Source organism: Ambystoma mexicanum, chromosome 5q, assembly GCF_040938575.1.
Source record: "Ambystoma mexicanum isolate Mex_15411 chromosome 5q, UKY_AmexF1_1, whole genome shotgun sequence".
In the NCBI taxonomy this organism is placed as follows: domain Eukaryota; kingdom Metazoa; phylum Chordata; class Amphibia; order Caudata; family Ambystomatidae; genus Ambystoma; species Ambystoma mexicanum.
The window spans coordinates 875,732,775-875,758,712 of NC_090933.1; the positions used below are offsets into that span (position 1 = coordinate 875,732,775).

Here is a 25,938-nt window from a genome sequence, read left to right on the forward strand (position 1 = left end):
TTATTTGATGGTCGTAGCTTGCTCCCATCTTGGATTTAGGTTTAGATTAGGTGTTTTTCTCACCCATTAGACAGTTTAATAAACACCTTTGAACTGTGATCACTTGTGTCTGTCTTTACTGTTGCCACCATGCGTTTCTTACAGTACTTATTGGAAATGGGGAGGGGGAGATGGGGTGAGAGTGGAAATACGCCATGAAGACTGAGGGAGAGTGGGTTGGTGGGCAATTAGGAAGGGGGAAATACCATGTCTCGGCCTTGGGTATTCTTCTCCCAATCTCCCCGCGACCCTCCACTCAGGTGATCCTCCCCCACTTATCCATCCCCAGGGTCGGGATCCAAAAGCGATGGCGCTTCCTTGGCCACCTGAATGGAAGATCCCAGGGAGTAGGTGGGAGAATACTGTCAGGTTTCTCACAATGTGTAGTTTGGGCGTTATGGCTCTTTTCATAAACTGAGTGCACTTATGCTATTTATTTGGGTGTTTTGCAGAGTGCAACCTGCCACTTCATGGCTGCTTCAAAGCACATGGTATTAGACATGAACGTGAAATGACATAATGAAAAATGACATGATAAAACCTGGCATAGCACGACCTAAAAAGCTAGTATAACAAACCTGCTATGTCCTAAAAACTAAAAAGAAAGGGTGAATAAATACATACAAATGAAAATGAAAACCTCTCTTAAAAACAGTTCAAATTCAGTTACAAGATCACAATCAGTAAGGGAGAATTAAAAAATGAAACCCCAAGGCCAGAGCAGGGTAAGTTTAGATGCAGTCAGTATGGAAGGAACTTGTAGTGCAAATGGAGGTGCGGGTGGGGGTGAAGGGGCACCCACCTAAAAGCAAAAGGAAGTTCTATACTGAAAGCATAAATTCAATTTAACACGCACTTATATTTGGGCACAAAATACACATATCCTAACACACAATCATTGCACCACATGTCCAGGTAGCGGTAGCTTATACATGAAATGGCGCATTATGACATATCACGGTGTAGCGTACCAAACCTAAGAGAGCAAAGCAGGTCAGAGCATAGCAAAGATAGCACAGCATGGCCACATAGCAAAAACATGCCATAGCTTAGCATAACAAACAAATAATAACGCAAATAATAACGCAACCCAGTATAACAACACTTTGAAGGAAACATGTCACATGTACAAATACAAACCACACACAAACACCCTGCTTCAGAATCACTTCTTCTAGATTTGGTATCTGCTGCTCTCTGTTTAATGCAAATGAAGGGTCAATGGTATTATATAGGAAGCAACCTGATAATCAATTAATCCATAGGACTACCATGAGAATTAAATCCTAGGAACTGAAGTTTGAAATATTTATAGACTGGCAGTGTTGACAGTTAAGGCACTAAGATAAGATGAGGCACCCAAAATCACAAACTGAGGTTTTAGGAAGCATCTGCAATTTCCATAATACACATTACGAGGATAACGTAACGGCACCATGGAATATAGCCATTTCCATTTCCTCCACAAGCAACACCTTTGTGTCATGACAGTTTCTCGGTGAGGTAGCTCGGGGACTCAGGGTGACAGCCTTCTAGATGATGCAGCAGGATTTGAAGATGATAGAGGCTTGCAGCGGGAGCCAGTTCAGTCCATGAGGGTCGGGAGAATGTGATTGAATTTGCAGAGTCCTTTGATGAGTCATGCTGCAGCATGCAGGACACATCTCAGGGGTTCTAGGGCTGTCGCCAGAAGGTCTTCCGAAAGGACATTGTCACCATCCAGGTGGGAGAGCACCAAGGCCTGATTTCCATTGCATGGTGTTACTGGGATATTATGGGCAGCAGACGAACAGTAAATTCCCATTCCCGTGGAGTCCAATAGGACTCCACGGGAATAGGAACACTGAAGCACCGGCAACATTAGTAATGGTGCCGGTGCTTGAGTGAAAAATCTGCCAGTACGGGGTCAGGGCTGCCGGTAGTTCACAGCCCCTACCAGCAGACTTGTAGTTTGCCGGTCCGTAAAAGGTGACAGTAACCGTTGTTACCAGCACTTTTTCCCGGCCCGGCAAACTTGTAATTAGAGCCATGACTATGTTGGTGCTGATGTGGCAGATTGTTATGCTATGGTAAACTACATTATGCTCTTGCATACATTTTTGCCTCATATTATCCATTTTGCCTTTGCCTGAGGTCTCCCTCTGCACACAACTCCTATGACATGCCCAAACCCCGCCTGGTGCAGATTAGACCAAGACCCTGTAACAAGGCAAAGGGACATGTCAGACCTTCTCTTCCGTTTGCTCTCTACAAGTGTAGCATTAGCACCATATATGGTAAATAACAGTTGGGTTTCTGTGAATGTCGCTTAGAGGTCCGCTTATCCATATTACAACAAAATGTACCCGCAATGCTTCGTCACAAGGTCACAACTGAGATGGTAACAGTTTTGCCAAATGTCTGCAATGTCATGCTAATTTCCACCCACCATTGTGAAAATGCTATGGTATATTAGTGATTGCTTATGACATGCTATCTAAACTGTGCTCTAAGGGCTGTCGCTTCAGAGCTCCATTTGACAACTGCCGGGATACTTGTCCTTCTGTATTTCCTGCACATCCGCTGATCATTTCTCTGTATGCCGTTTATTTTCTCTCTAATACAAGAAGTTTGGTTGACCCATCTGTCTGGTAGCTAATCTCCTTATATCTGCTAGCTAAAGCTAAAGCTGAGGTGACCCTTGTGAAGGGGCCGCCTTGGCTACCACAGAATGGAAAAGCCCACATGGAGATTAAGATGAGTCTGGGTGCCTGGATCAAGGGGGAAAGCAATGTTGTGAGTTGCTATTATATGAAATGAAAGACAACCACCTCCATCTAACCACTGACCTAATGCCACATATTCCAAGATCAAATAGTGTTGCTGTAGTAGGCACTACACTTTTCCTAACATTGTACGCTATATTTTACTTTCAAATTTCTGTACAATCGAAAGTACCCAAACTAGATAAATCTCTACACCATAAACTAATTTAGGGACAGCCGTGGTCATATATTTACTGGGATCAATGAATGTCTGCAGTATTTATTTTTAATTAATTTCATCTGGCTAATTAATAAATCGGATCTACGACTGAAGAAATTGGACATTTTGTCTTTGTTGGGGGGTCCTAAGATATAAAACCCTAGGTAAACTAACTCCCCTACTTTAACTAGTTGACATCCACTCATGTACCAGTTTTCTCCTGAGACACGATTTATATGCCTAAAGGTTAAAATGCATGTTTTTGCGTGTTAATTCTCAAATAGTTACTAACCGCATATTCCTTCAAAGCATTGAGTAATCTTTGCAGCCCCAAAACTGAAGGGTCAACAAAGAGAAAGTCGTCAGCGTAGGCAATCCGTGAAGGCCTCAGATGTCCGAGCCTTGGGGAAGCCAATGCTGCACCTTCTATCTCTTCTTCGGCATCAGAAAAATAAAGATTAAATAGGCTGGGGGCCAAGATAAAACCCTGTTGCAAGCCATTAGTTATGTTATGCCTCTGGTTAGAGTACCCAAATAATTCAATCAAACTTGCACCTGGGTAGATTGTTGTAGTTGAATAATAAACTTCAGTAATCCCGAGGGAATACCCCAAGTACTCAATTTACACCAAAGTCTATTACGACGTAACAGACCAAAAGCGGCACTTAAATCAATTGACGCTACATGGATTGCCTTATAGCTACCATCAATTACATAGGCCTAAAGACAATTTAGGAGAAATCCATTCAAAGCTGTCCCGTGGGATTTTCTAAAACCAACTTGCCATTTTTTCAACCGCCCACTTCTACCTCCCGAGCCTCAAGATGTTGCAATAATATGGCAGCAAAAACATTACTGCCGGCGTCAAATATTGAAATGTGGCAATAGTTCCCTGGATCGTAGCAAGAACCACTTTTATAGATGGGAGTTATATTAGAAAGATTCCACCTTATAGGTAATCTGCCAGTTGTCATTATATCAGTAAAAAGCAGTGACAGGGTGATCGCCCACCCACCAGGTTTTCCTTTAAAGGGTCTATTGGAGTAACTATTGGGACCTGGTGCTTTAGAATTTCTTGCTCTAACAATTACGTCATATAAAATTTAGGGAGTAAAAACTATTGACCAATGATTTAAATTATCTTCCATTGCCACTTTCATCTCTAACTTCCAGTGCTACGTGGATGACATGAAACTAACTTTTCAGGCTCCCCTCAGCTGCATTCTCTTCTTCGCTCATATTCGCTATTCAGTCTTGGTGTGCTGCAAACAACCTCTGCCTCAATGCAACTAAGACTGCACCTAATACTGAGATCGTTCGCATTGGGACCCCTGCTCCCGCTTTTCCACTCTCGCTCTGGCCGGCCTGCCTTGGCCCTGCGCCCACACCCACCTGTGAAGCAAGAAACCTGGGGGTCATCTTTGACGCCACACTCTCCTTCTCCTCCCACATTTCAGACATCTATAAAAAATCTAACTATCAGCTTCACCTCCTTGGGGGTACTCTAACTTTTCTCACTTTCCCCTAGAGGCTCACTGTCTCCAGAGCCCTGGTTCTCGCCAGGCTGGACTATTGCAACAGCCTCTTCCTCAACCTCCCTTCTTCTGCCCTGCGCCCTCTGTAACTCCTCCAGAACAGAACCGCAAGACTTACCCTTGGCCTCAAGCCCAGCGACCGCATCTCTCCGGCACTGAAATAATCCCTCCACTGGCTCCCTGTGGCTTCAAGGATCAAATTCAAGACCTTTTGCACTGTTCACAAGACTTTCTGGGGCCTGGGACCTACCTACATGCAACGCTGCCTACCTAAATACTGTCCCTCACGAGCCCTCCACTCATCTGAAACTTGTGTATGAGCGCAATATAAATAAAATATCATATCATATCTACCTCCAACCAGCCATTTCTCCAAACAGAGATTTGGAGGGAGATCCTTATCCTCAGCAGGTGCCTCCCGCTGGAATAGCCTCCCTGCCGCCCTCCGTCTTGAGCCAGATCGCCTTAAATTCCGGAAAACTCCTCAAGCCTTTCCTCTTCTCCTCTTCCTTCTCTCTCCATCTATCCTGCATACCCAGTTCTCTGTTTTCCCTCTCTCCCTCCTCTTCCTTACAGCACGCTGACTGGCCGTCTGGTGTACCTCAGGTCTCACTGGTCCCCGGGACCCCTGCCAGTCCTCTTTCGCACTTGCCTCAGGTCCCTAAACCTCACCCACACTCCATACACTTGAGAAATGTACCGTAGAGAGTGGCTCTCTCTGCACTTACCCCAGTCTCAACCAACCGGGTGCACTTGAGCCTCCCTCCCACCCCCCATGACCCTCTGCGCACTTTCTCGATCCGTACGCACCACGCCTGAAGATCGTATGTCTGTTCACCCTTGTCGTCACCCCTTAATTGCACTGTTTTTTTGGATAACACATTTTATTACATTTTGTGCGATAATACAAAAACATACAAAACGCAACAATATAACATTGCATACAAATGGCAGAGCAGTACGAGCAGGTATACTTTGGATATAAGCGAACGTAGAAACACATATGCTGCAAGGTATAGATGTGGACAAGTGGACAAGTCAACGAATGGCCTTTTACATACTGGTCTTGCTCAAGCAGCCACAAAAAGCGAGTTGCGCGACAAAGCCTGCTGTCCATGTTGTATCTGAGTTATAATGTCTGTTCCCATTTTCCCCAGATTTTATCTGCTTTGCCCGGACAACCTCTAGCCTGGTAGACTCGGCGTTCCATTAGGATGATAGCGTCCACATCTGATATCCATTGGTCGTATTTCGGGGTGTTTCCTGAACCCCACAATTGCGCAATGTTCCTTTTGGCAATTCCTGTGGCTGTCGAGAGAAGTAGCTTTTCGAAGCGAGACATTTCTACTGTATCTTCAATACCCAAAAGAAGGAGTTTGGGGTCTGTTGGGATCAGGCGACACATGACTTTGGTGAGTCTTTCGCTACATTTGCGCCAGAAGTGTTGTATACGTGCACATTGCCAGAGGATATGATAGAAGGACCCTTCTTCTTGTTTGCAGCGTAGGCATTTGGGGTCGGTCGTTTTGACCCAATTATTCAAAGCTACTCAGGGATAGTATATCCTATGAAGTATCTTCAGTTGAACAAGCCTAATTCTTGCTGAGATTGCAGAGTCTCTAGGATACATTAGGGTCGAGATTCAATCTTCGGGTAATATTGGGCCCACATCTCTTTCCCATTTCATCTTCAGGTTCAGCAGCTCTTTTGTGGCAAATGAGGAAATAGCGTTGTACATAGTAGACGTGACCTTATTACTCACACTGTCTATGACTATATTTCTTTCCATAGGCGTACATTCCGGCATGTCCGCCATTTGGGTCCTCTGCAAGGTGAGTGCATGTTGTAATTGTCCATAGTGATAGTGTTTGGTGTCTGGGAGACCGTGTGCTGCCACGAGCTCGGGAAACTGTATCAACTGGTCGTTCACGAATACCTGCTGAATGGTCTGTATGCCAGCTGTTACCCAGTTTGGCCATTTTGGGAGGTTACTAAGGCTCGAGAGGTGAGCAGTGTTCCAGATGGGTTGGACTGGGGTAATTTTATTGTCCCATCCTAGGTGTTTGTGTACTTCCTTCCACACGAGGGCTGTGTGCGCTACTATAGTGCGTTCAGGCGGGCAAGTCTGTTTACAGTAGAGGCTTTCGATCGGGGACATGTCGTGTCGTGCAGCTAGTTCAGCCTTTATATGGGGAATGGTCGGGTCCATGTGCAATATGTCATTGACTGTCGCCATCTGTGTCGCCCAGTAGTAGATCTGGATGTTCGGAAGTCCTATTCCTCCCTCTGAAACAGAGCGTTGGAGGGTTTTGAGGGCAATTCTCGGGTGTTTCCCACCCCACAGGAGTTTACGTGTTGTCCCATCTATTCTGTGGAACTCTTCGGTGGGGACATGGAAAGGGGCATTTTGGAGGATGTATAAGAACCGGGGTAGGGCCAGCATCTTAAAGAGTGCCGCCCTGCCCAACAGTGGCAGTGCTTGCCACTGGGCTGCATCTTGCTCGAATCTTTTAACTAGTGGATGCAAATTTTGTTTTACGTAGCTATCCAGCCCATTAGTGATTAGAATGCCCAGGTAGCAGAACTGAGTGGTTTCAACTTGATATGGGGAACCCGATGCCGGTATGCAGTCTACCCCTTTTACCGGAAACAACACGGATTTGGACCAGTTTACTCTAAGTCCACTAAAGGCTCCATAGTTAATCAGTGTTTGTGTGACCACGCGGCAGGAAATCGCTGGCTCGCCCAGGTATACTAAGAGGTCATCTGCATAGAGGGATATCCTATCTTCCCAATTCGACCCCCATCTGAAGCCAGTCCTCGTGGTGGCGTCCCGCAAAAGGGCTGCTAGTGGTTCTATTATTAGTGCAAACACCATTGCCAAGAGCGGGCAACCCTATCTGGTTCCTTTCCCCAATCTGATATTACGCGAGGGCCACCCATTTACTCTTACCTCCGCCACTGGATTGTTGTAGAGGAGTTGCACCCGATTCCCCAAATTGCATCCTGCGCATTATTGCCCATAAGGTCTCCCAATGAACTGAGTCGAATGCTTTTTTGAAATCTATGGCCAACAATGCAATTGATTGTTACAAGGCAGGTGCTCTCTCCAGCGCCAGATGCAGCCTGCGAATGTTCATTCTTGTGGACCTTTGAGGCATGAAGCCGCATTGGTCAGGGTGGATCAATGACGTGTGGACCGATTGTAGTCTGTTGGCTAGTATTTTGGCTTCACTGTTGATTAGGGATATGGGCCGGTAGGAGGTGCATTCCTCTGGGAGTTTGCCCTTTTTTGGGATCACTATAATGGTGGCCTTGCGGAGGTCTGGTGGTAGCTCGCCCTGGTTTAGGGAGTGTTCAAACACGTTGAGCAAGTGAGTGGGTATATCTAGATGCTTTAGTTTTTTCCAAATGTCAAGTGGGAACCCGGTGGGACCTGGGGTCTTGCCTGTTTGGAGTGGGGCAATGGCTGTTGATATTTCGTCAGCTGTTATTTAGTTGTCTAGAGTGGTGGCTTGTCTGTGGTAAGTGTTGGGAGGTCGATATCGTTCAGTATGGTTCTGGCTACAGCGTTGGTGGGGGGTTTGTAAAGTTCCTCGTAGAATTCAGCGAAGCGTTCTGCAATCTCTGCATCGGAGTAGACTAGATCTGCGTTCGATGTTCTGATGCACTTCACCTTCTGGTGTCCTTCGTCGCGCTTTTCCATCCACACTAGCATTTTGCCTGCTTTTATCCGCCGTTTCGTACAGACGTGCCTTCATAGCAATAGGTGCTTTTTTGGCACAGTCTAAGGATAAATTGTGCAGCTTTTTCTGTGCCATTATAAAGGCTCTGTTCGACTATGGGGTGTCGCTGGCAATGTGGTCTAATTCCTTGGACGTGACTTCACTTTCGGCTTCAATGATTCTCTCGCGTTGTATCTTCTTTTTTTCCGATGTCCATGAGATGATTTCTCCGCATAGGACTGGTTTGTATGCCTCCAATAGTGTACTGGGATCGTCAACCGAGCCTGCGTTTAATTCGAAGTAGATGGAGGTAGCTGCATCTATCTTTTCTTGAAAGATGCGCTACATACTTTATGAATATTTTGGTATGGTAAGAAGAAGTAGTCTATTCTGGACATCGAGGCGTGGGCCCCAGAATGGAAAGAATATTGTCGAACCTTAGCGTGCCAGTCTCTCCACGCTTCACACAGGCCCAATGCTGACACTAAGGAAGCCAGTTTGGTGGTGGTGGCGGGATTCCTGGCTCTCAAGTGCGTGCGGTCAAGGATGTTGTCCATGACTTCATTGAAGTCCCCTCCTAACACCCATGTGTCTGCGGGGTTTGCTGCGAGGATGGGGATAATCTCGTTTAGCAAATCATTAAGGAGAATTGGCGGGGAGTACACTGCCATGAGTGCCAGGGTTTGGCTCCATAGTGTTGCTTGGATGTGTACATAACAGCCTCCTCTGTCTTGTAGTATGTGCGTGATCACCAGCGGAAGCCTTTTGTGAATTAGTATGAGCACTCCTCTCGCACCCATGGAGAAACCGGCGTGCACCGCTGTACGATAGTTTGAACTTCGGAAGAATTTGCACACATTTCCTGCTAGATGTGTTTCGGACAGAAAGGCTATATCCGGGGAGTGTCTATTTAGGTGCTGCAGTACCAGTCTTCTTTTGATGCTGGATCCCAGCCCGTTCACATTCCATGACAGGAGTTTGAGCTTTCTTTGGGTTGGATCAGTCTCAGATGCCTTTGGTTGTTTGGGATATAGATTCGCACATGTGTTTCTTCGGTTGTATACGCGGCGGTTGTACCGCGTTTGATCTGTACAGTGTGCTCATTGTGCCTTTGCATGCTAAACGTTGAATAAAGACATTAAATCTAACTCCCCCTTCCCCATACTCCTCCCCCAACTGAAGCATCTGTCGACCCGATATAAACTTTTAAACAATTGAACTTTATACTACATCTGCCCGCCCTATGGCAATCAGGTTTTGAGGTTCAGGTTTGCCGGGTGGTGTGGATCGGGAATAGTTTGGGGCTGGGCAGTAGAACACCACTTTACGGTGCTGCAGGTACACTTTTTGTCTGGGGGGCGGCTATTTGGCTGGCCGCCAGCCGTGTTAGCCATTGTAGCCAAGTTTGCAATGTGCGGTGTGGCTCCTTTGCGTTACGTTGGCGGTGATTTGGACATACGGAATACTGTTGCTGCTTATTATGCCTCAACGTGCTGTGGGTTCTCGATCTGTTGCTGCTGCTACGGATCCACGTCAGGTGGCCGCTCAGTATGTGGTCTGTTACGTTCTCCTCTTCGCCTCCCCTCAGCGCTCCAGTCGCCATCTATGTGCCTTTCGGCCCAGCGCCACGCCTCCTTAGGATCTGTGAAATGCACCGTTGTGTTCTTATGGAATATTTTGAGCTGGACGGGGAAGATTAGCCCGTATTTGACTCCCATTGATTGCAGGCGTTTCTTGAGGGGATCAAATGACTGACGCGCTTTCTGTACTTCTTTGGTAAAGTCAGGGAAGAAAGCAATTCTTGATCCATTGTACGTGACAGTCCCGTTAGACCTAGCCAGCTGCAGTACTGTATCTCTATCCCTATAATTTAGGAATCTTGCGATGACTGTACGTGGCGGTGCACCTGGCGTGATCTTGCTGGTTGGGATGCCGTGGGCCCGCTCAATGGAAAAGAACTTGGAGAAGGACTGTGCATCGTGCATTCCTCAAGGAATTACTCCATGCAAGCGCCTTCTGCTTTTTCGGGAAGGCCCAGTATGCGGACGTTGTTCCGTCTAGATCTGCCCTCACTGTCATCCGCTCTTGATTCCACAAGCTTTATGCGTGCCAACATGCCAGACATCTGGCAGCTCACTCCGCGAAGACTGTCCTCAGTTTCCGAAATCCGCGCCTCCGCTTCCCCGGTGCGTGAGGTCAGCTTCTGCAGGTCATGTCTAACAAGGATACGTCCGCGCCAATGCTGTCCATCTCTTTCTCCATGCAATTTCTGGAGCTGGCAGTAGCGCTCATTATGTCTCTGAGGGAAATGTTCTCCTCCATGCAGTCTGCGTCGGACAGCGATGGCCTCTCTGGGGAGTGAGTCATCAGTGTGGTTGCGTATTGCTCAATTCTGCTTTGTGTGGAGGTTTTCCTGGGCTTACCTTTCCCCATTTCTGATATTCTGGAGGGATGGCTTCGAAGGTCCGCGTCATGCTTGGAGGGAGACGCCAGCTGGAGAGTGGAAAAGCAAGTGTTATCGAGGCGGTCTGGGGTGAGCGCTCTTCACCTTCAGTGCTATGAGTGTGGTGGCCTGCGTGGAGCCGTGCCGGATATGACCTTGATGTATCGGTACTGCCTTACAGGGATGTTGACCACAGGGTGGAGGCCCTCGTCTGGGTTTGCGTTGGAACTGAGCCTGCACTTGGGCCCAGGTCTGCCGTGGATCCGTGCCCTCGTACACTTCGTTTGTTGTGGGCGCCTTGCTTAGTACAACTCGTGTTGTTGTGTTTGGGCGCTTCCGCAGTGCACGGGGGGGGCGGCAGCAGGTTAGGCAAGCATTGGAGCTCCGACAGCGATTTCTTCTGGGCACCGGAGGCGCAAGGTTAGCGGACGCACAAGGCCCACTGGGGTCAGCCTGAGCCCTTCAACTCCACTTTGTGGCAGGGATGGCAGACGCCTTTGTGCCTATATGCGAGGTGCTTATTGACGCTCTGCCTGTTACGTAAGGTCTCCAGCTCCGTCTCTCAGGTATTCTTTTGGTTTGCTGTCTCTTTTCCCTTCGATTGCCGTGTGGCTGCGGTTGTGCCCGTTTGTGCAAACTGGCCAGGTTACTGGGGCGGGAGGCACACCTCTGCGGTCATCCCGCCGTGCGCACGATGATTGTGCCTCTGCTGTTGCAATACAGAGCTATTTTGCTGTGGCGTGTCGCCGCTCCTTGCACCAGTAGCACCCCTTTGGAGCAAGGAACTGCGCTTATAAGGAACTGCGCTTATATTTGAAGCCTCGCTGTCGGCATACTGCAGTCAGATTGAGCAGGTCATGGTGCTTGCTTGGTTACAACACGGGCCACATTGCCTTATCCTCAGTATCCCTCATGTATTCTAGGTGGCCGCCTGTCGATGTTTGTGGGTTGAAGGGGCCTCTGTATGAGTTCATGCAGTGAGGGCCCCAGGGGTAGCATTGTTCCGTGGGGGAAGCGTTCAGGAGTGTCACACAGGGGGTCTGACCCCAATCTCCCGTCCCCCTTCTCCTTACCACTGAGCTGGGCCGCCGACAACTGCCAGGAGATGAGTGGAAGCCGCCCGGGAGTCTAGCAGGCGCTGGGCGCAAAGCAGAGCGCCCGCAGTTCAGCCGTGGCTCCGGGTGGCTTGATGGTGTTGTGCCTGCTTCCCCGAGGCGGGCTACAGCAGTACACGGGCTCATGCACCGCCGCGGCGGTGGTGACTGCTGGCAGTTCTGTGCCTCTGCAGGTCGCCGGCGACGGATGTTCGGCGTTCGCCACCAGGGACATCCCGCCTCCGCTCTCCGATCCGCAGCGGGTAGTAAGACCTCTCGTCTCGGGGGGTCCAGTAGGCGGGAAGCGGGGAGGCACCTTCTGGGATCCACCCTCTCGCAGTCAGGGAGCGGCGCCGGTGGCAATCCACATGCTCCTACGTTCACTCTCTGGCTCGCCACAGCTCCTCTCCTCCCTCCGATTTGTCGTTGTCCCTCGGGCAGGATTTGTCATCGGCGCGCGGCGCCCTCCGCACATCCGCAGCATGCAGCGGCCATTTTGTTTATCTTACGGCGCGTGGGCCCACTTCTTGTAGGCTTTGCAAACTGGGTCTCCTGGCACCGATTTGCACCGGAACCGGGTAGAGATGCGCAGCACAGCTTCCCACGTTAATGAGGCACTTTAAGTCCTCTCAGGCAAGGAAATAAAGCAGGATTAATACAGGATCTGGCTGGCGGCACGAGAGCGATGCGATCTCACGTCCTCATCGGCAGCCTGCTGGCCACGCCCCACCTTAATTGCAACGTTGAAACTACAGAATCGCTGCCAGGCCTATTTGTTATCTCCCAAACTGTTAAATGTATTTTTTACTCACTTACTCTGCCTGTGCAGGCTATTATCGCCTCCGAATTTCAAGGGCTCTGAGCAACTGTTTTTTTCCCCCCCTTGTTCCCACCCTCCTTGAGCGCTTTGAAACACTTGCCTGTGTATAGGCGCTATATAGATAAACAATACCATACCATACCAACAATACCAAGAGTGGAGATGTATATGGAACAACAGCATAGATGGAAATGTACAGATGGATCAGAAATGACCAATCTCTAGTATTCGTCAAACGTGTTAGAATGCAGACATATGAAATGTCCACATCATCACTTACTTTGAGAACCATCTTTTCACTTGCAGGACATACAAAAACTTGTATCATGGCATATGGGAGGAAAAAAAGATGTGTACCCCCATCGGCACATTGACTCCCTAAGTGCCTGTACCATGTAAGTTATTGCAAGTAACAGCGCCTCAATGCCCCTGGGCTGCTTGCGCGCTATATAAATATAAATAAATAAATAAATGTTTCCCATTCATAGGTGCTAAGAAAACAAAACTCACCAGTTTGGTCTTTTTTTCCATCACAAGCACATTCAAGCATGTCATGTGTGACACAGTTTGAATCTTCATGTAGTTTAAAAAGATCTCGAAGCTCCTCAACAGAAAAGCGAATGTGCTCAGACTTCTTTGTCATATCTACCACTGCACCTGAGAGGCCCTGCTTGCTGATCTGCCTCTGGTATATCTTCTCCTCAATTGAACCTGTAACGAAACAAAGCACAAATACTGGATAATACAATATTTGCTGATTGCAGTAATGTTCACTAACCCTTTTAAAGGTCTAATGGTCATTCAAAATGCAAATGGTACTTCACTGTTGAAAACCAATGAGAGAAAGATCTGTTCACCCACTTCAATATCCGGTCCTTTACTTACCTCCATCCCAGGTGAGTTTATTGAAAGAATGGGTGATCTTACAACTTCAGCATCATCTCCAATAACACAATATACCAAGAACATGTCAGTCAGGGCCAGGAAATGGTACAGCACTAGGTCAGCCAATATTTTGTATATTAGGTGACCATAATGATGTGGATGCAGAAGTATCTTGCTTATGATTTTCCTACATCAGCCACGTGATCTCATCATGTCATTTGTGCTTTTCCTCTGTCAACAATATTTAGAATAGACTCTGCAACATTATTTATTTTCCTTCCAGCAAGTGACAGTGGGCTTTAATCTAGTGATTTATGTATTATTAGTGCATCATGTACTTCTCTGTTGCCAGGTCTGCGGCTCAGGGAACTAATGCATCCACTACAGGGGCCTGTGTTTGATTTCATGGTCACAGGTTCGAATCCCAGCAGGTCCACTCAGCCCTCCGTCCTCCTGAGGTCGATGATATGAGTACTATTAAGTTGGTAACAATAAACATCTATTATCTGTCAATGGCGCTAAGAGGCCCCACTGTGGGTGAACGTGCGCTCTACAAATACACCTGTTATGTTATCTGTTGAGAAATTAGACCTGCGGAGGAAGCAGTTCTGTGTGAGGCACCAGATGTGTCAAGTAGTAAACATCAATCCAATTGAGAGTTTTGAGCAGGCAGCAATGGAAAGTTACAACCATGTGTGACAATGAAAATGGCAAACCTGATCATCGTATAGGTGGGAGCCTTCCAGAGGGATCGCTTTCAGGTTATTGGCCCAGTGGAGACACGTGCATCGACGATAGACTTGTCGATGACTCCAGAAAGAACTGGACAGGGAATGGAGGCCTACTCTTAGAGACTGAACAATGAATATTTGTTCTCAAAGGAACTTTTTTAGGTTTTACTTTTGTTCGTGTCATGAGCTATAGAGGTGAGCAGGGTGGGTCAGGTTGTTGTGGGATTTCTCTGGTAGAGTCAACATGTAGCTCTGTAGATTGTCTGGCAAGGCAAAGTTATCTCTATCTTTGCTACTGTCCAAGAATTATTGTTTCTCAAACAATTAATAGTGAGCGCTCGGCTGTTGGATGTCCGTGGAGCCATTCATACAGTGAAATCTGGTACACAATCTACAAACTGAACTCGATGTGCACCTGTACTTCCACAAAAGACTGCTACCTTTGTGTTGCCAACGGGTGCAAAGATGTTAATCTTCTATAGTGTTTCTGCATTCTATATGGAACCAGTGAATAGAAATGGATTTGTTCTTCAGGGTGCCAAATACAAAAAATGGTTACAATCCATTCAAAACAGATGGCTCTGGCTTGTTAAATGCTCCTATGCTTTCTCCCCCTGGCATCATAAGTGCTTCTCATGCAGAAGTAGATTAATTTCTTTATGTTTACATTTGTAGAGCGCACAAAACCTACAGGCATCAAGGCACTGGGTGCATGGGGAATGAGGGAGGCTAGGGGAAATGAGGGAATTGAAGGAAAACGGGAGGGAGTACAAACAGAAAGTTTCAAGGCAGTAGAATACATATTTTCACATTTTTGAGAGCAGGAGGGCAGTAGTGCAATGCCATAAGATTCATAATAAATGGAAAAAAATGTTTTTCAGTTGTTTTCTGAAAGTCCAATACCGAGGCTCAGAGAGCAGGTGAGGTGGTAAGTTGTTCCACAAATGGGCGGCAATGAATGGGAAGCTAGATCCCCCAGCTCTAATACATTTGAAGCATGGGGTGGTTAGTCTGTGGCTGTAGATTCGTCTTGTAGGTATAGAGGAACTGTTCTTGGAGATCCTCTGTGAGAGGTAGGGCGGAGCAGTGTTCGGAAGATATCAATGAGTTGACCTTTTCTCTGACTGGTAACCAGTGTGCACCTTTTCTGTGAGCTGAGACATGGTCATGTTTTGCTAAACTCATAGCGACCCGGGTGGCATTGTTCTGGATGGTCTGGAGCTTGTTGAGATTGCGCTCTGAGGTACGCGCAAGAAGGGAATTAAGCTAAAGGTGGTGTCAGTGGAGAAGGGTGGGGGACGGAGTGGGGGGTGGGCTACGGGGGAAGCTTGGGTTCAGATATATGTATCTTGGTAAGGATAGAGGCTTGCTTCTTCTCGATTTTCACTTGAAGGCTGGCAATCTTGCTAGTGAGAGCATCTTGGATATTTTGACACCAGGTGTCATCTTTAGTGTAGTTGGCAGTTAGTGTCATGGGGGTTTCAAGCTCACTTGGGATAGAGAATCATTCATGGAATTTGGCTTTGGAGATTCTGTTAGACCGGGCAGTTGCTTTTGCTGTGAGGATAGCTTGCTTGTATTCTTTTGAGAAGTTGAGGAAGTTTGCTTTGTTGGCATCTGAAGGGGTTTTGCACCAGGTGGTTTCAAAGGCACGTTTCTTAGCCCTCATGGCTGGGAGACATGGTGTAAAACAATAGTTTAAGTGCGTAGTTGGTTTGGCTCTGCGTGGTTTAAGTGGGCCAATGGCATCGATAGCTGGCAGGATGGCAGCATTGCAGGTGCTGACCAAGTCTGTTGGAGTAGAAGGCAGGGCGGCTTGGGCGAGGGAGGTGTCAGCTGTGAGGACAGGGAGGAAGTGGGGATACAGGAGCATCTACTGATCACAGGTGGGTAAAGAGGAGGGAGTTAGTTGTCTGGGCAGAGCAGATGGGTTGCATGAAGGTGATGGTATGGTGGTCAGACCAAAGATTGAGGGTGATGGCTCTGTTGGCTGCATTACAGTTTAGGTCTACGAGCCAGTCTAGTGATCTTCCTAGATGAGGCGCTGGGCTAGAGATGTGTTGAGTGAGCCCAAGAGAGGCTAAGGAGTTGGCAAGTGAGAGGGCATCTTTGTCTGATGAGTCATTAAGACCCAAATTAAGGTTTCCTGGGAGGAGAACTTTGGAGGTGGGTTGGATACTGGTACTGAGGTGCTATGCTAGGTCATCGTCAAATGACTTAGCTGGGTCAGGCGGGCGATAGATAACATGAATGGTGATGCAGAGGTAGGTGTTAGTGACAGGTTAGTGCGGAGGAGTTCGCAAAAAGGTGGGGCAATCGTAGAGATGATTTTGATGTTCATTGCATTTTTGTAGATGATGGCAACTCTGCCACCTTTGAGTGATGGGAGGTCACAGCGGAGGATAGTGTGGCCTATGGGGACAGCAATGGCAAGAGGTGGGCCTTCTGCCTGGTATAACCATGTTTCTGTCACTGCTAAAATATCCAGATTGAGGTTAGTGATGAGGTCCCTGACATCTGTGGCATGGGCAATGATAGATAGGGCATTGATGAGTGCGCATGAGAGTGGTTGGGGGTGGGAGTTGGTGATATCGCTGCATGAGTAGAGGCTTGAGATGTAGATATGGCATCATGAGAGGAGGAGGAGGTGCGTGTATAGACGTGCATAAAGCAGAGTTTAGTGGGTGGAGAGAGGGAGCAAGGTAAGGGTGGTGTGAGGGTACGGGATTCAGCTGTTCTACATTTAGTTGTGTCCAGTGTCTCCGACAATGGACTGGTGCAAGGTTTGTTGTCAAAACCTTGCCCCTCAGATTGCAAAACTTGTATGATGGTAAAGATGTTTACAGTATATTACGACTGTGGCAGCCAACTCAGCCAATCTGGCTGCTTAGAACACAGGCTTTTGTCGCTGGTTCAACTCCTGGGTTATATGTTATCAGATAGCCACCTCCCCACCAGCATTGACTGCCACCCACCTCACTGCCTCTCGTCTATTTTTTGTTGTTATTCTGAAAAAGTAAATGTTTACACTTTTGTTTTGGCACTGTAACCCTCAGTAAGGGCCCATGCTTAACTCAAGAAAGTTACTTTCTTACCTGGTAACGTTCTTTCGATGGGATGGTCCGACGACGTATTCCATATCTATGACAGGTAATGTCCACAGCTGTGCTGCTTCGAAAAATCTTTGGCTTCTGCGTCCTGCGTCGATGACGTCGATGCGCCGTCGCCGAGGACCTCCTCCGACGGCCGACGTCACCCGGTGTGATAAGTAGGACGCATGACGCCCATAGCCTCAGTTATAGTTTTTTCCCAGAACATGTGCCACCAGTTTTCTGCCAGTCAGACACACAAGGCCTTGCGGAACGCAATCGCAAAAGAAATTCTGCAGCGGGGAAGGCAGGGAGGGAGCGATATGGAATACGTCGTCGGACCATCCCATCGAAAGAACGTTACCAGGTAAAAAAGTAACTTGTTCTTCGAGGGGATTGGGTCCTCCGACGTATTCCATATCTATGACAGACTCCCAAAGCAGTACCAAGCAAGGAGGTGGGAAAGAATTTAGAATACAAATTTAGCATGCTCAATCAAATTGCGGAATAGAGAACTGCCTTGCCAAAGGCCAGATCTTGCCCTCTGATGGAATCGAGGGAGTAGTGACATACAAAAGTATGTAATGAAGCCCAGGTGGCTGCATCACAGATGTGACTAATAGGAACTCCCCTCTGCAGGGCAGTAGACACAGCCACTCCCCTGGTAGAATGGGCCCGCAAGCCAGCCGGAGGATCCTTAGCCGCCAAGCGGGAACACTCAGAGATAGCTAAAATAATCCAACGAGACAAAGGGCCTCATTACACGGAAGGCGGTAATGGTTAACGGCCACCATTAATGGTAACGGTGACCGTTAACCAGTACCGCCTTACTACGAGGTCCCTTAGCGGGTTGGTGCTTTAACGCCTGCTTTTTGCAGGCGTTAAAAACCAACCCGCTAAGGGACCTCAGAGCTAATTACGGCACTGCAAAATTGCGGTGCCGTAATTAGCGCCTTCCCCATTCCCATAGAGCCCTATGGGGCAGAAATGGGAATGGGGAAGGGCAATGGCGGAAGGGGGATTTACCGCCCCACCAACCTTGGAATGGGGCGGTAAATCCCCTTTCCGCCAAGGCGGTGCCGGTATTTTACAGGCATGAGCCATGGCGCTAATAGCGCCATGGCTCACCGCCTTCCGTGTAATGAGGCCCAAAGTCTGTTTCGTCACAGCTTGTCCCAAACGCTTTCTAGCGTAACCAATGAAAAGTGATCGTCCACTCTGACCCGGGACATGCGTGAAATATAAAAGCTCAACGCTCTCCTAGGATCAAGCCTATGGAGCCTCTCCTCTTCCCTACCAGGATGTGGAGGAGGATAGAACGCCGGAAGAACAACCTTCTGGCTCAAATGAAATTCCGAAACCACCTTCGGAAGAAAAGAAGGACGAACTCTAAGGACAACCCTGTCCTTATGAAACACAGCGAAGGGTGGCTTAACTGAAAGTGCCTGTAACTCACTCTGCGAGCGGAAGTAACCGCAACCAAAAACACAGTTTTCAGAGTTAACAGCCTCAAAGGGCAAGAATGTAAAGGCTCAAACAGAGCACCCATAAGAAACTTAAGAACAAGGTTCAAATCCCAACCTGGCACCAAAAAAGGTGACGGAGGGAACACATTAGTGAGCCCTTTCAAAAACTGCGAAATTAAAGGAATCTTAAAATAGGAACACTCTTCAGACGAGCGCTTAAATATGGACAGCGCCGCCAGGTAACCTTTAATGGTCCCCACTTGCAAGCCCCTGTGGGCCAAAGAAAGCAAAAAAGACAGAACCATGGGAATGTCACATTCAAAAGGATCCACATTCTGAACTCTGCACCAGTCGCAGAACTTTCTCCAATGGCAACGGTACAGAGACTTTGTTGCCGGCTGCCTGGCCGAGAGCAACACCTCCATCACGTCTTCAGGGAGGTCCCAATCCTTATACCTCAACCTTTCAGAAGCCAAACGTGACGATTGAGGGATCTGACCTCTGGATAGAGAACCCGACCCCCCTCCCGTGAGAGCAGATCGTCTCGGTATGGAAGACGGCGCGGAGGGCAGATGGACAAGTCTAGAAGGTCCGGGTACCACGTTCTCCGGGCCCACGCTGGAGCAATGAGGATCATCCGGGAACCGAACTTCCGTAACCTCCGCAGCACTTGCGGGATGACGGGGACTGGAGGAAACGCGTACAGCAGTGGGAATGACAACTCCACCACGCACGCGTCTCCTAAGGCTCCTTTTGGAGGAAATTCCCACGAGCAAAACCTTTTGCACTTCCGGTTGACACTGGAGGCGAAGAGATCCACTTGAGGGGTCCCCCAAAGGTCGAAGATCTCCAGGAGAATCTCCTGAGCCAGCTCCCACTCGTGATAGATCGTGCTCTGCCTGCTCAGAGCGTCCGCCGTCTCATTGTCGTCTCCGGCCAGATGAACCGCCGAGATCGAAACTTCCTGCTGGATGGCCCAGAACTCGAGCTGCATCGCCTCCCTGCACAGCGGAAGTGACCCGGCCCCCCCTTTTTGTTGAGGTAGTGCATGGCCACCGTGTTGTCCGTTAGAATCAGGACACTCTTTCCGCGCACAGTCGGCAAAAAAGCCTTCAGGGCTAGCCTGATGGCCCTCAGCTCCAACAGATTGATATGGAGTCTGGACTCCGACGGAGACCAACGACCGCTGTCAACTCGTTGGCATGAGCGCCCCATCCTGTGAGGGATGTGTCCGTCACGATCGTCACCTCCGGCCAGGGCAGCCAAAATGGGGCCCCCTTCATCAGATTGCCCTAGACGGCCCACCACAGAAGGTTCCGGGCTACCGAGGACGGCACCTGAACAGGGTCCGACAGCCTGCCGGAGGACTGAGACCACTGGAGCTTGAGTGCCCACTGCAAAGATCTCATCCGCAGACGAGCCTCTGGCACCAGAAGAATGCAGGATGCCATTAGACCGAGCAGTCTCAAGAACTCGGACGCTGGGAGATCCTGGGCAAATTGAAACTTGTTCACCATCTGCTGAATGTGAAGAGCCCTCACCTGAGGAGGAAAACACTGCCCCAGGGACGTGTCGAGCACTGCTCCGATGTACTGGAGCCGCTGCGTTGGTGTCAAATGGGACTTCTTTAAATTGAGGGAGAAGCCCAGCCTGTGAAGGGAGTGGCAGGTGACGGACAGATGATCCAGGACTTGCTCGGGAGAGCTCCCCCTGATCAACCAATCGTCCAGGTAGGGGTAGACGTGAATCCCCCCTTTCCTGAGATGCGCTGCCACCACCACCATGAGCTTGGTGAAAACCCTCGGGGCGGAGGTCAATCCGAACGGCAGGACCCGAAACTGAAAGTGCGAGTCGCCAACCGCGATCCTCAGGTACTTCTTGTGCTTGGGATGGATTGGCACATGGAAGAAAGCATCCTTGAGGTCGAGAGACACCAACCAGTCCTGAAGTTGAAGGGCCTGGAGGACTTGAGAAAGAGTCACCATCTTGAACTTGTCCTTCCTGAGGGGTTTGTTCAAACCGCGCAAGTCCATGATGGGTCTCAATCCCCCGTCTTTCTTTGAAATCAAAAAATAAGGGCAATACCATCCCTTGTTCCTCTCCGCTACAGGCACCAGTTCTATGGTGCCTTTCTCCAGCAGGGCTTGAATTTCCTGCGCAAGGAGCGGATCCGGACACTTCAAAGAGAGGTTCCCTGGTGGATTGTCGTGAGGCCTCTGCCGAAAAGGAAGACAGTAGCCGTGGGTTATGATCTCCAGAACCCACACATCCGAAGTAATGGCTTGCCACTCTACAAGATGCTGCGCCAGCCTTCCCCCAACCGGCGAACCATGGGACCTGGCCTCATGACTGAGTGGTAGCGGCTGCGGCGTTGCCTGAGGGCAAAGAGGCAACTGCCCGAGCGGCTTTGGCACCTCGAGTACCTTTGTTTCTACCTCTGGCACTCTTACGATGGCCTCTTTGACTGCTAGCTCCCCTCGCTTTACTGAAGGACGAGTAATAGCGAAAGGAACCTCCCCTCCATTGCTGTCCCCTAGGACGAAAAGGCGGAGGTTGGCGAACTGCAGCGCCCAACGACTTCGCTGCAGCTTTGGAGGTCTGCAACCTCTCAAGGCTCTCGTCAGCCTTGCTGCCAAAAAGGTGTTCACCGTCAAAGGGCATGTTGAGGAGCCGGGACTGCACATCAGGAGCGAACCCAGACTTCCGCAACCACGCAAACCTGCGCATTACGGTGCTCGCCGCCATGGACCGGCTGACACAATCCGCCAAGTCCAAACCCGACTGAACGGCCTCACACCTGGCATCCTTGCCATCCTGAACCATAGCAAGGAAACCATCCCGTTCGTCCCCTTTGGGAATATGTTCAGCCGCCAATGCAACACAGTTCCACAGAGTGTGTGTGAAACGAGACAAGGCACATATGGAGTTGGCCGCCTGAAGCGCCACACCCCTCGAAGAAAACACTTTCTTCGCCCAGCCGTCAAAACGTTTGTCGTCCCTATCCGGAGGGATGGTAGGATACAACGCCTACTTTGTCGGGGCCGTAGCCGCCTGCACCACCAAACTCTCCGGGGTGGGGTGCCTAGACAAGTAGCAGGGGTCGCTACTAGCTGGACGGTATTTTCGCGACAAAGACTTGGCCACTGCCGGGAGACTCTCCGGAGCAGTCCAAGCCGCCGCCACCCTTCTCTGTAGAGCCATATGAAAAGGCAAAACCGGGTCAGTGGGGGGACCGAGATCAAGGATGTCCGTGAGATCATCCTGAACGAACTCCCCTGGGGGAGCTGACCAACCCAAGTACTCGGTGACCCGAGACATAAGGCGCCGATATGAAGAATCGGCATGAATGCCAGGCTCCGGCCTACAAAACTCCACCTCCGGAGAGGTGTCCAGTCCACTGGCATCATGCCGCGACTGCCGCAGGTCATCAAACTGACTATGGCCCGAAATAAGTTCATCCGTAACCGGAACCGGAACCAAGCCGCATCAGATCCTTCATCACCTTCTGAAATTTACTCCAGGCGGGGAGAGGAAGACCTCTGGGGACCAAAGCAGTGCCTGGCCTTAGCCAGAGCCTTTCTAGGGGCAAACCCCGTGCCACGGGGCCCCTCCGACACCACCGCCTCGAAAGGCGTCGAGGGCGCCGAACGAGTCGGCGCCGGCGTCAACAGAAAAGGCGTTGACGTCGAGCGAATCGGCGTCGACGTCAGCTGCAGTGCCGCCAGCATCAGCGGCGTCGACACAGGCCTCGAAGCCGGAGCTCTGAGCGTGTCTGTCGACAACCTAGGCGCCGATGGCGTCGACGACCCCCTCGGAGGCGGAGCCTCGAGAGAAATCGTCGACGACCTCGGCGCCACAGGCGTCGACGTCTTCTTCGAAGACGGCACAGGATCACGCGGTCTCGAGCGCGTCGAGGACCGGGACCTGGAACGGGCATGGCGAGAACGGCTACCCTTGTCCGAGCGGGACCTCTCCCGCGAGCCGTGCCGACCACCCGAGCCCAAAGGCGTACGAGCGGCGTCTCTCGACCGGTGCCGACTGACCCCACTCGGAGGTGCGGACAGACCGGTGCCCTGCGATTCAAGAATCGCTAGCATCTGCTTCCCGAAGGAAGCCCATTCCTCTGGTGTCGCTTGCATGGAGGGATAAGCGACCTCCCGACGGGCGGAGTCCTCGGAAGAGGACGGGGAAGGTGACCTATGCCGGCGCTTCCGGGAATGCCTCGAAGAGGCGGAGGAGTGCCGAGACCGACTCCTGGCAGGAGACTCACTGGATTGCCGACGATGACGCAGAGAGTCGCCCCTCGAGTCATCTGTCGAAAGCCCCGCAGACCTCGACTTCCGGGCTTAGACACCCGGCCTACCGACAGCTTCTTCTTGCGTTCCCGCAAGGCCTTTGCCGTGAGCGACTGGCAGTCGACACAGTCGTCCATATCGTGGGCCTCCCCGAGGCACCAGAGGCAGGCGTCGTGCGAGTCTGTGACCGACATCTTGGACCCACAGTCCCCACATTTCTTGAAGCCCGGACGCAGGGTTGAAGATGAAGAAGACATCGCCACGAACAGGTCTTCACAACAAACCGAACAGGTTAAACGAACCGAGAATTGAAAACAGCAAACTCCAACGAGTCGAGGCGTACCGAGATTCACAAAGCGAACACGTTCGCGGAAAAAACTGAACTGAGGCTATGGGCATCGTGCGTCCTACTTATCACATCGGGTGACGTCGGCCGTCGGAGGAGGTCCTCGGGGACGGCGCATCGACGTCATCGACGCGGGACGCAGACTCCAAAGATTTTCTGAAGCAGCACAGCTGTGGACATTACCTGTCATAGATATGGAATACGTCGGAGGACCCAATCCCCTCGAATCTCCGTTATTACAACATCTCTATGACACTTACCCCTTTATCGTTGAGGCAGATGCCTCCGACAGAGCAGTTGAGGTCATTCTTCTACAAAACAATCCTAGCTCTACCCCGGAACACCCCATTGCATATTATTCCAGAAAAATCACCTCCTGTGAGGTGAACTATACTGTGATTGAGAAACAATTGCTGGTGGTAAAGAAGACCTTTCATGAATGGCAACACCACCTGCTGTGAGGGGCTTTCAAGGAACACCATTGCCACTCTGAAACCATAGAATTGTAAAGGGGATAGTTTCCCTGCCCGTTTAGTCAAACTATGTGCTCCCACCCTAGCACCCACCATTACCAACTTCATCAATGCCTCCTTCATCACAAACTTAGTCCCTGACAACATCAAAGAAGCTTGGCTCACACAACTTCTTAAGAAACCCTTGCTGGACCCTGACATACCCACAAACTACTGACCCATTACCACGGTCCCACTTCTTATTAAAAATAATTGACAAAATATCCTACACCCAAGTCCAAGAGTATCTAGAAAAAAACCCACCTACTAGGAGCCAGACAATCAGCCTTCTGACCTAAACATAGTACAGAAACGGCCCTGTTAGATCTCAAAATACAGATGGAAACCCTAAGAGACTTGGGGAAAATATGCATCCTCCTTCTACTTGACCTATCCGCTGCCTTTGATCTGGTTGACCACGACAAACTATGCACGTTAACTTCTCTTCGGATGCCACCCTCGGGGTTAAGTCCTTTCTCTCGGAACACACCTCAAGAGTGGGCATTGGCGATGAGGCTGCTGATCCTACCCCAGTACCCCTTGGGCTACCCCAAGGCTCCTGCCAATCACCCACCCTTTACAACGCATATATTAAACTCATGTTCGCTGCTCTTGATGCCAAGGGCGTTAGTTACACCAACTTCGCAGACAACACACAGATCTTCATCCCTATTACGGGCAATTATGATCTAGACAACACAAACCTCAACAAGATCTAAGCCATCATTCAAAACTGGATGTCTTTTTTAACAGTCTGTGTTTGAACGATGAAAAATCTGAGATTTTCATTGTAGGCCCCCCCCCCTCCAGACTCAAAACTCTCCCCTCCGATTACTCATTCATCACCATTGACGGAACACCTATCCCAATGCGTAACCAGGTCAAAACACTGGGAGTCTATCCAGATACCAATCGTAACATGACCAAACATATCAGTGCCCTCTCCTTCTACACAGCCAAACTCCTTGCACTCAGCCGCCAATTCCTAGCCCCACAAAACTGTCTCACCCTAGCCCAAGCTCTAATACTCTCCAAACTTGACTATTGTAACATTGTCCTACTAGGAACGACAAGTACCAACTTAGCCAAACTGCAAATGTTACAGAACAAAGCCCTACGGGCAGCCGTAGGACTAAAAAGAAATTACCATATCTCCCATATTAGGAGAGGAGTGCACTGGCTACCCATCCAAGCCAGAATGAATCCTCTATAAGACACTGATCATCACACAAAAATGTATCACCAAGGATGCTTCCTCCTACCTCAACAAATGTGCGTCCCATAAAATTGCATGTAAATCCCTCAGATCAGGTTCGAGTACTCACTTATTTGTCCTGAGATTCAAGAGTTCTAGGGCTGGGGAGACAGCTTCCCAGTAGCCACACCCAAGATCTGGAACTCCCTTCCCATGCACATTTGAAATGAGCCCTCTAACCAACGCTTCAAGAAACTTATCAAGACGTGGCTCTTCAACAAATTCTAACCTTCAGCCACCTCACTTGTCACGAAGAGCTCAAAGCCGCTCAATGCTTTAGTAATCTATTGTATTAACCCTCTGTATAAATACGTACCTGTAGCTGTAAATGTATTCTATATCAATTTCTGTATATATGTTTTTGAACTTGTAAGCAGATAAGCACTCCGGGTTTGGGCGTGTAACAAATACGATAAATAAATAAGGTCTAAGTGCTGGCCAATCACTATAATCTTTAATACCTACAGTCCATATATTGAAACAACAGCTTTCTTCTTTTCACAGTTTGACTTTTCCATTACCTATATTCCAGGCGCTCAAAACAAATGAGCTGATGCATTATACAGTGTCTACACCCAGGACACTGCTACTGACAACTGGAAGAAAAAAAAAAACGATCTTACCACTGACACACTTTTTGAATGCTGTCCTACCATATCTAAAGTATATCAAATTGGAGACGGCTCGGCACCCAGAGGTGAAAACCCTTATGAAAGACCCTCTGTTTTAAGTGTAACGA

At 49.2% G+C, this 25,938-nt stretch overlaps 1 protein-coding gene across 3 annotated transcripts in view; it reads right to left on the bottom strand.

Moving 5' to 3' along the window:
* Window positions 1–25,938, bottom strand: part of RAD54B (RAD54 homolog B) — a 1,336,679-nt gene that overhangs the window by 48,359 nt on the left and 1,262,382 nt on the right. For all 3 annotated transcript variants that reach the window (XM_069621363.1, XM_069621365.1, XM_069621364.1), the window contains one exon: window positions 13,131–13,331. In XM_069621363.1, the coding sequence (XP_069477464.1) occupies window positions 13,131–13,331 (201 nt within the window). The remainder of the gene's footprint in view (window positions 1–13,130; window positions 13,332–25,938) is intronic.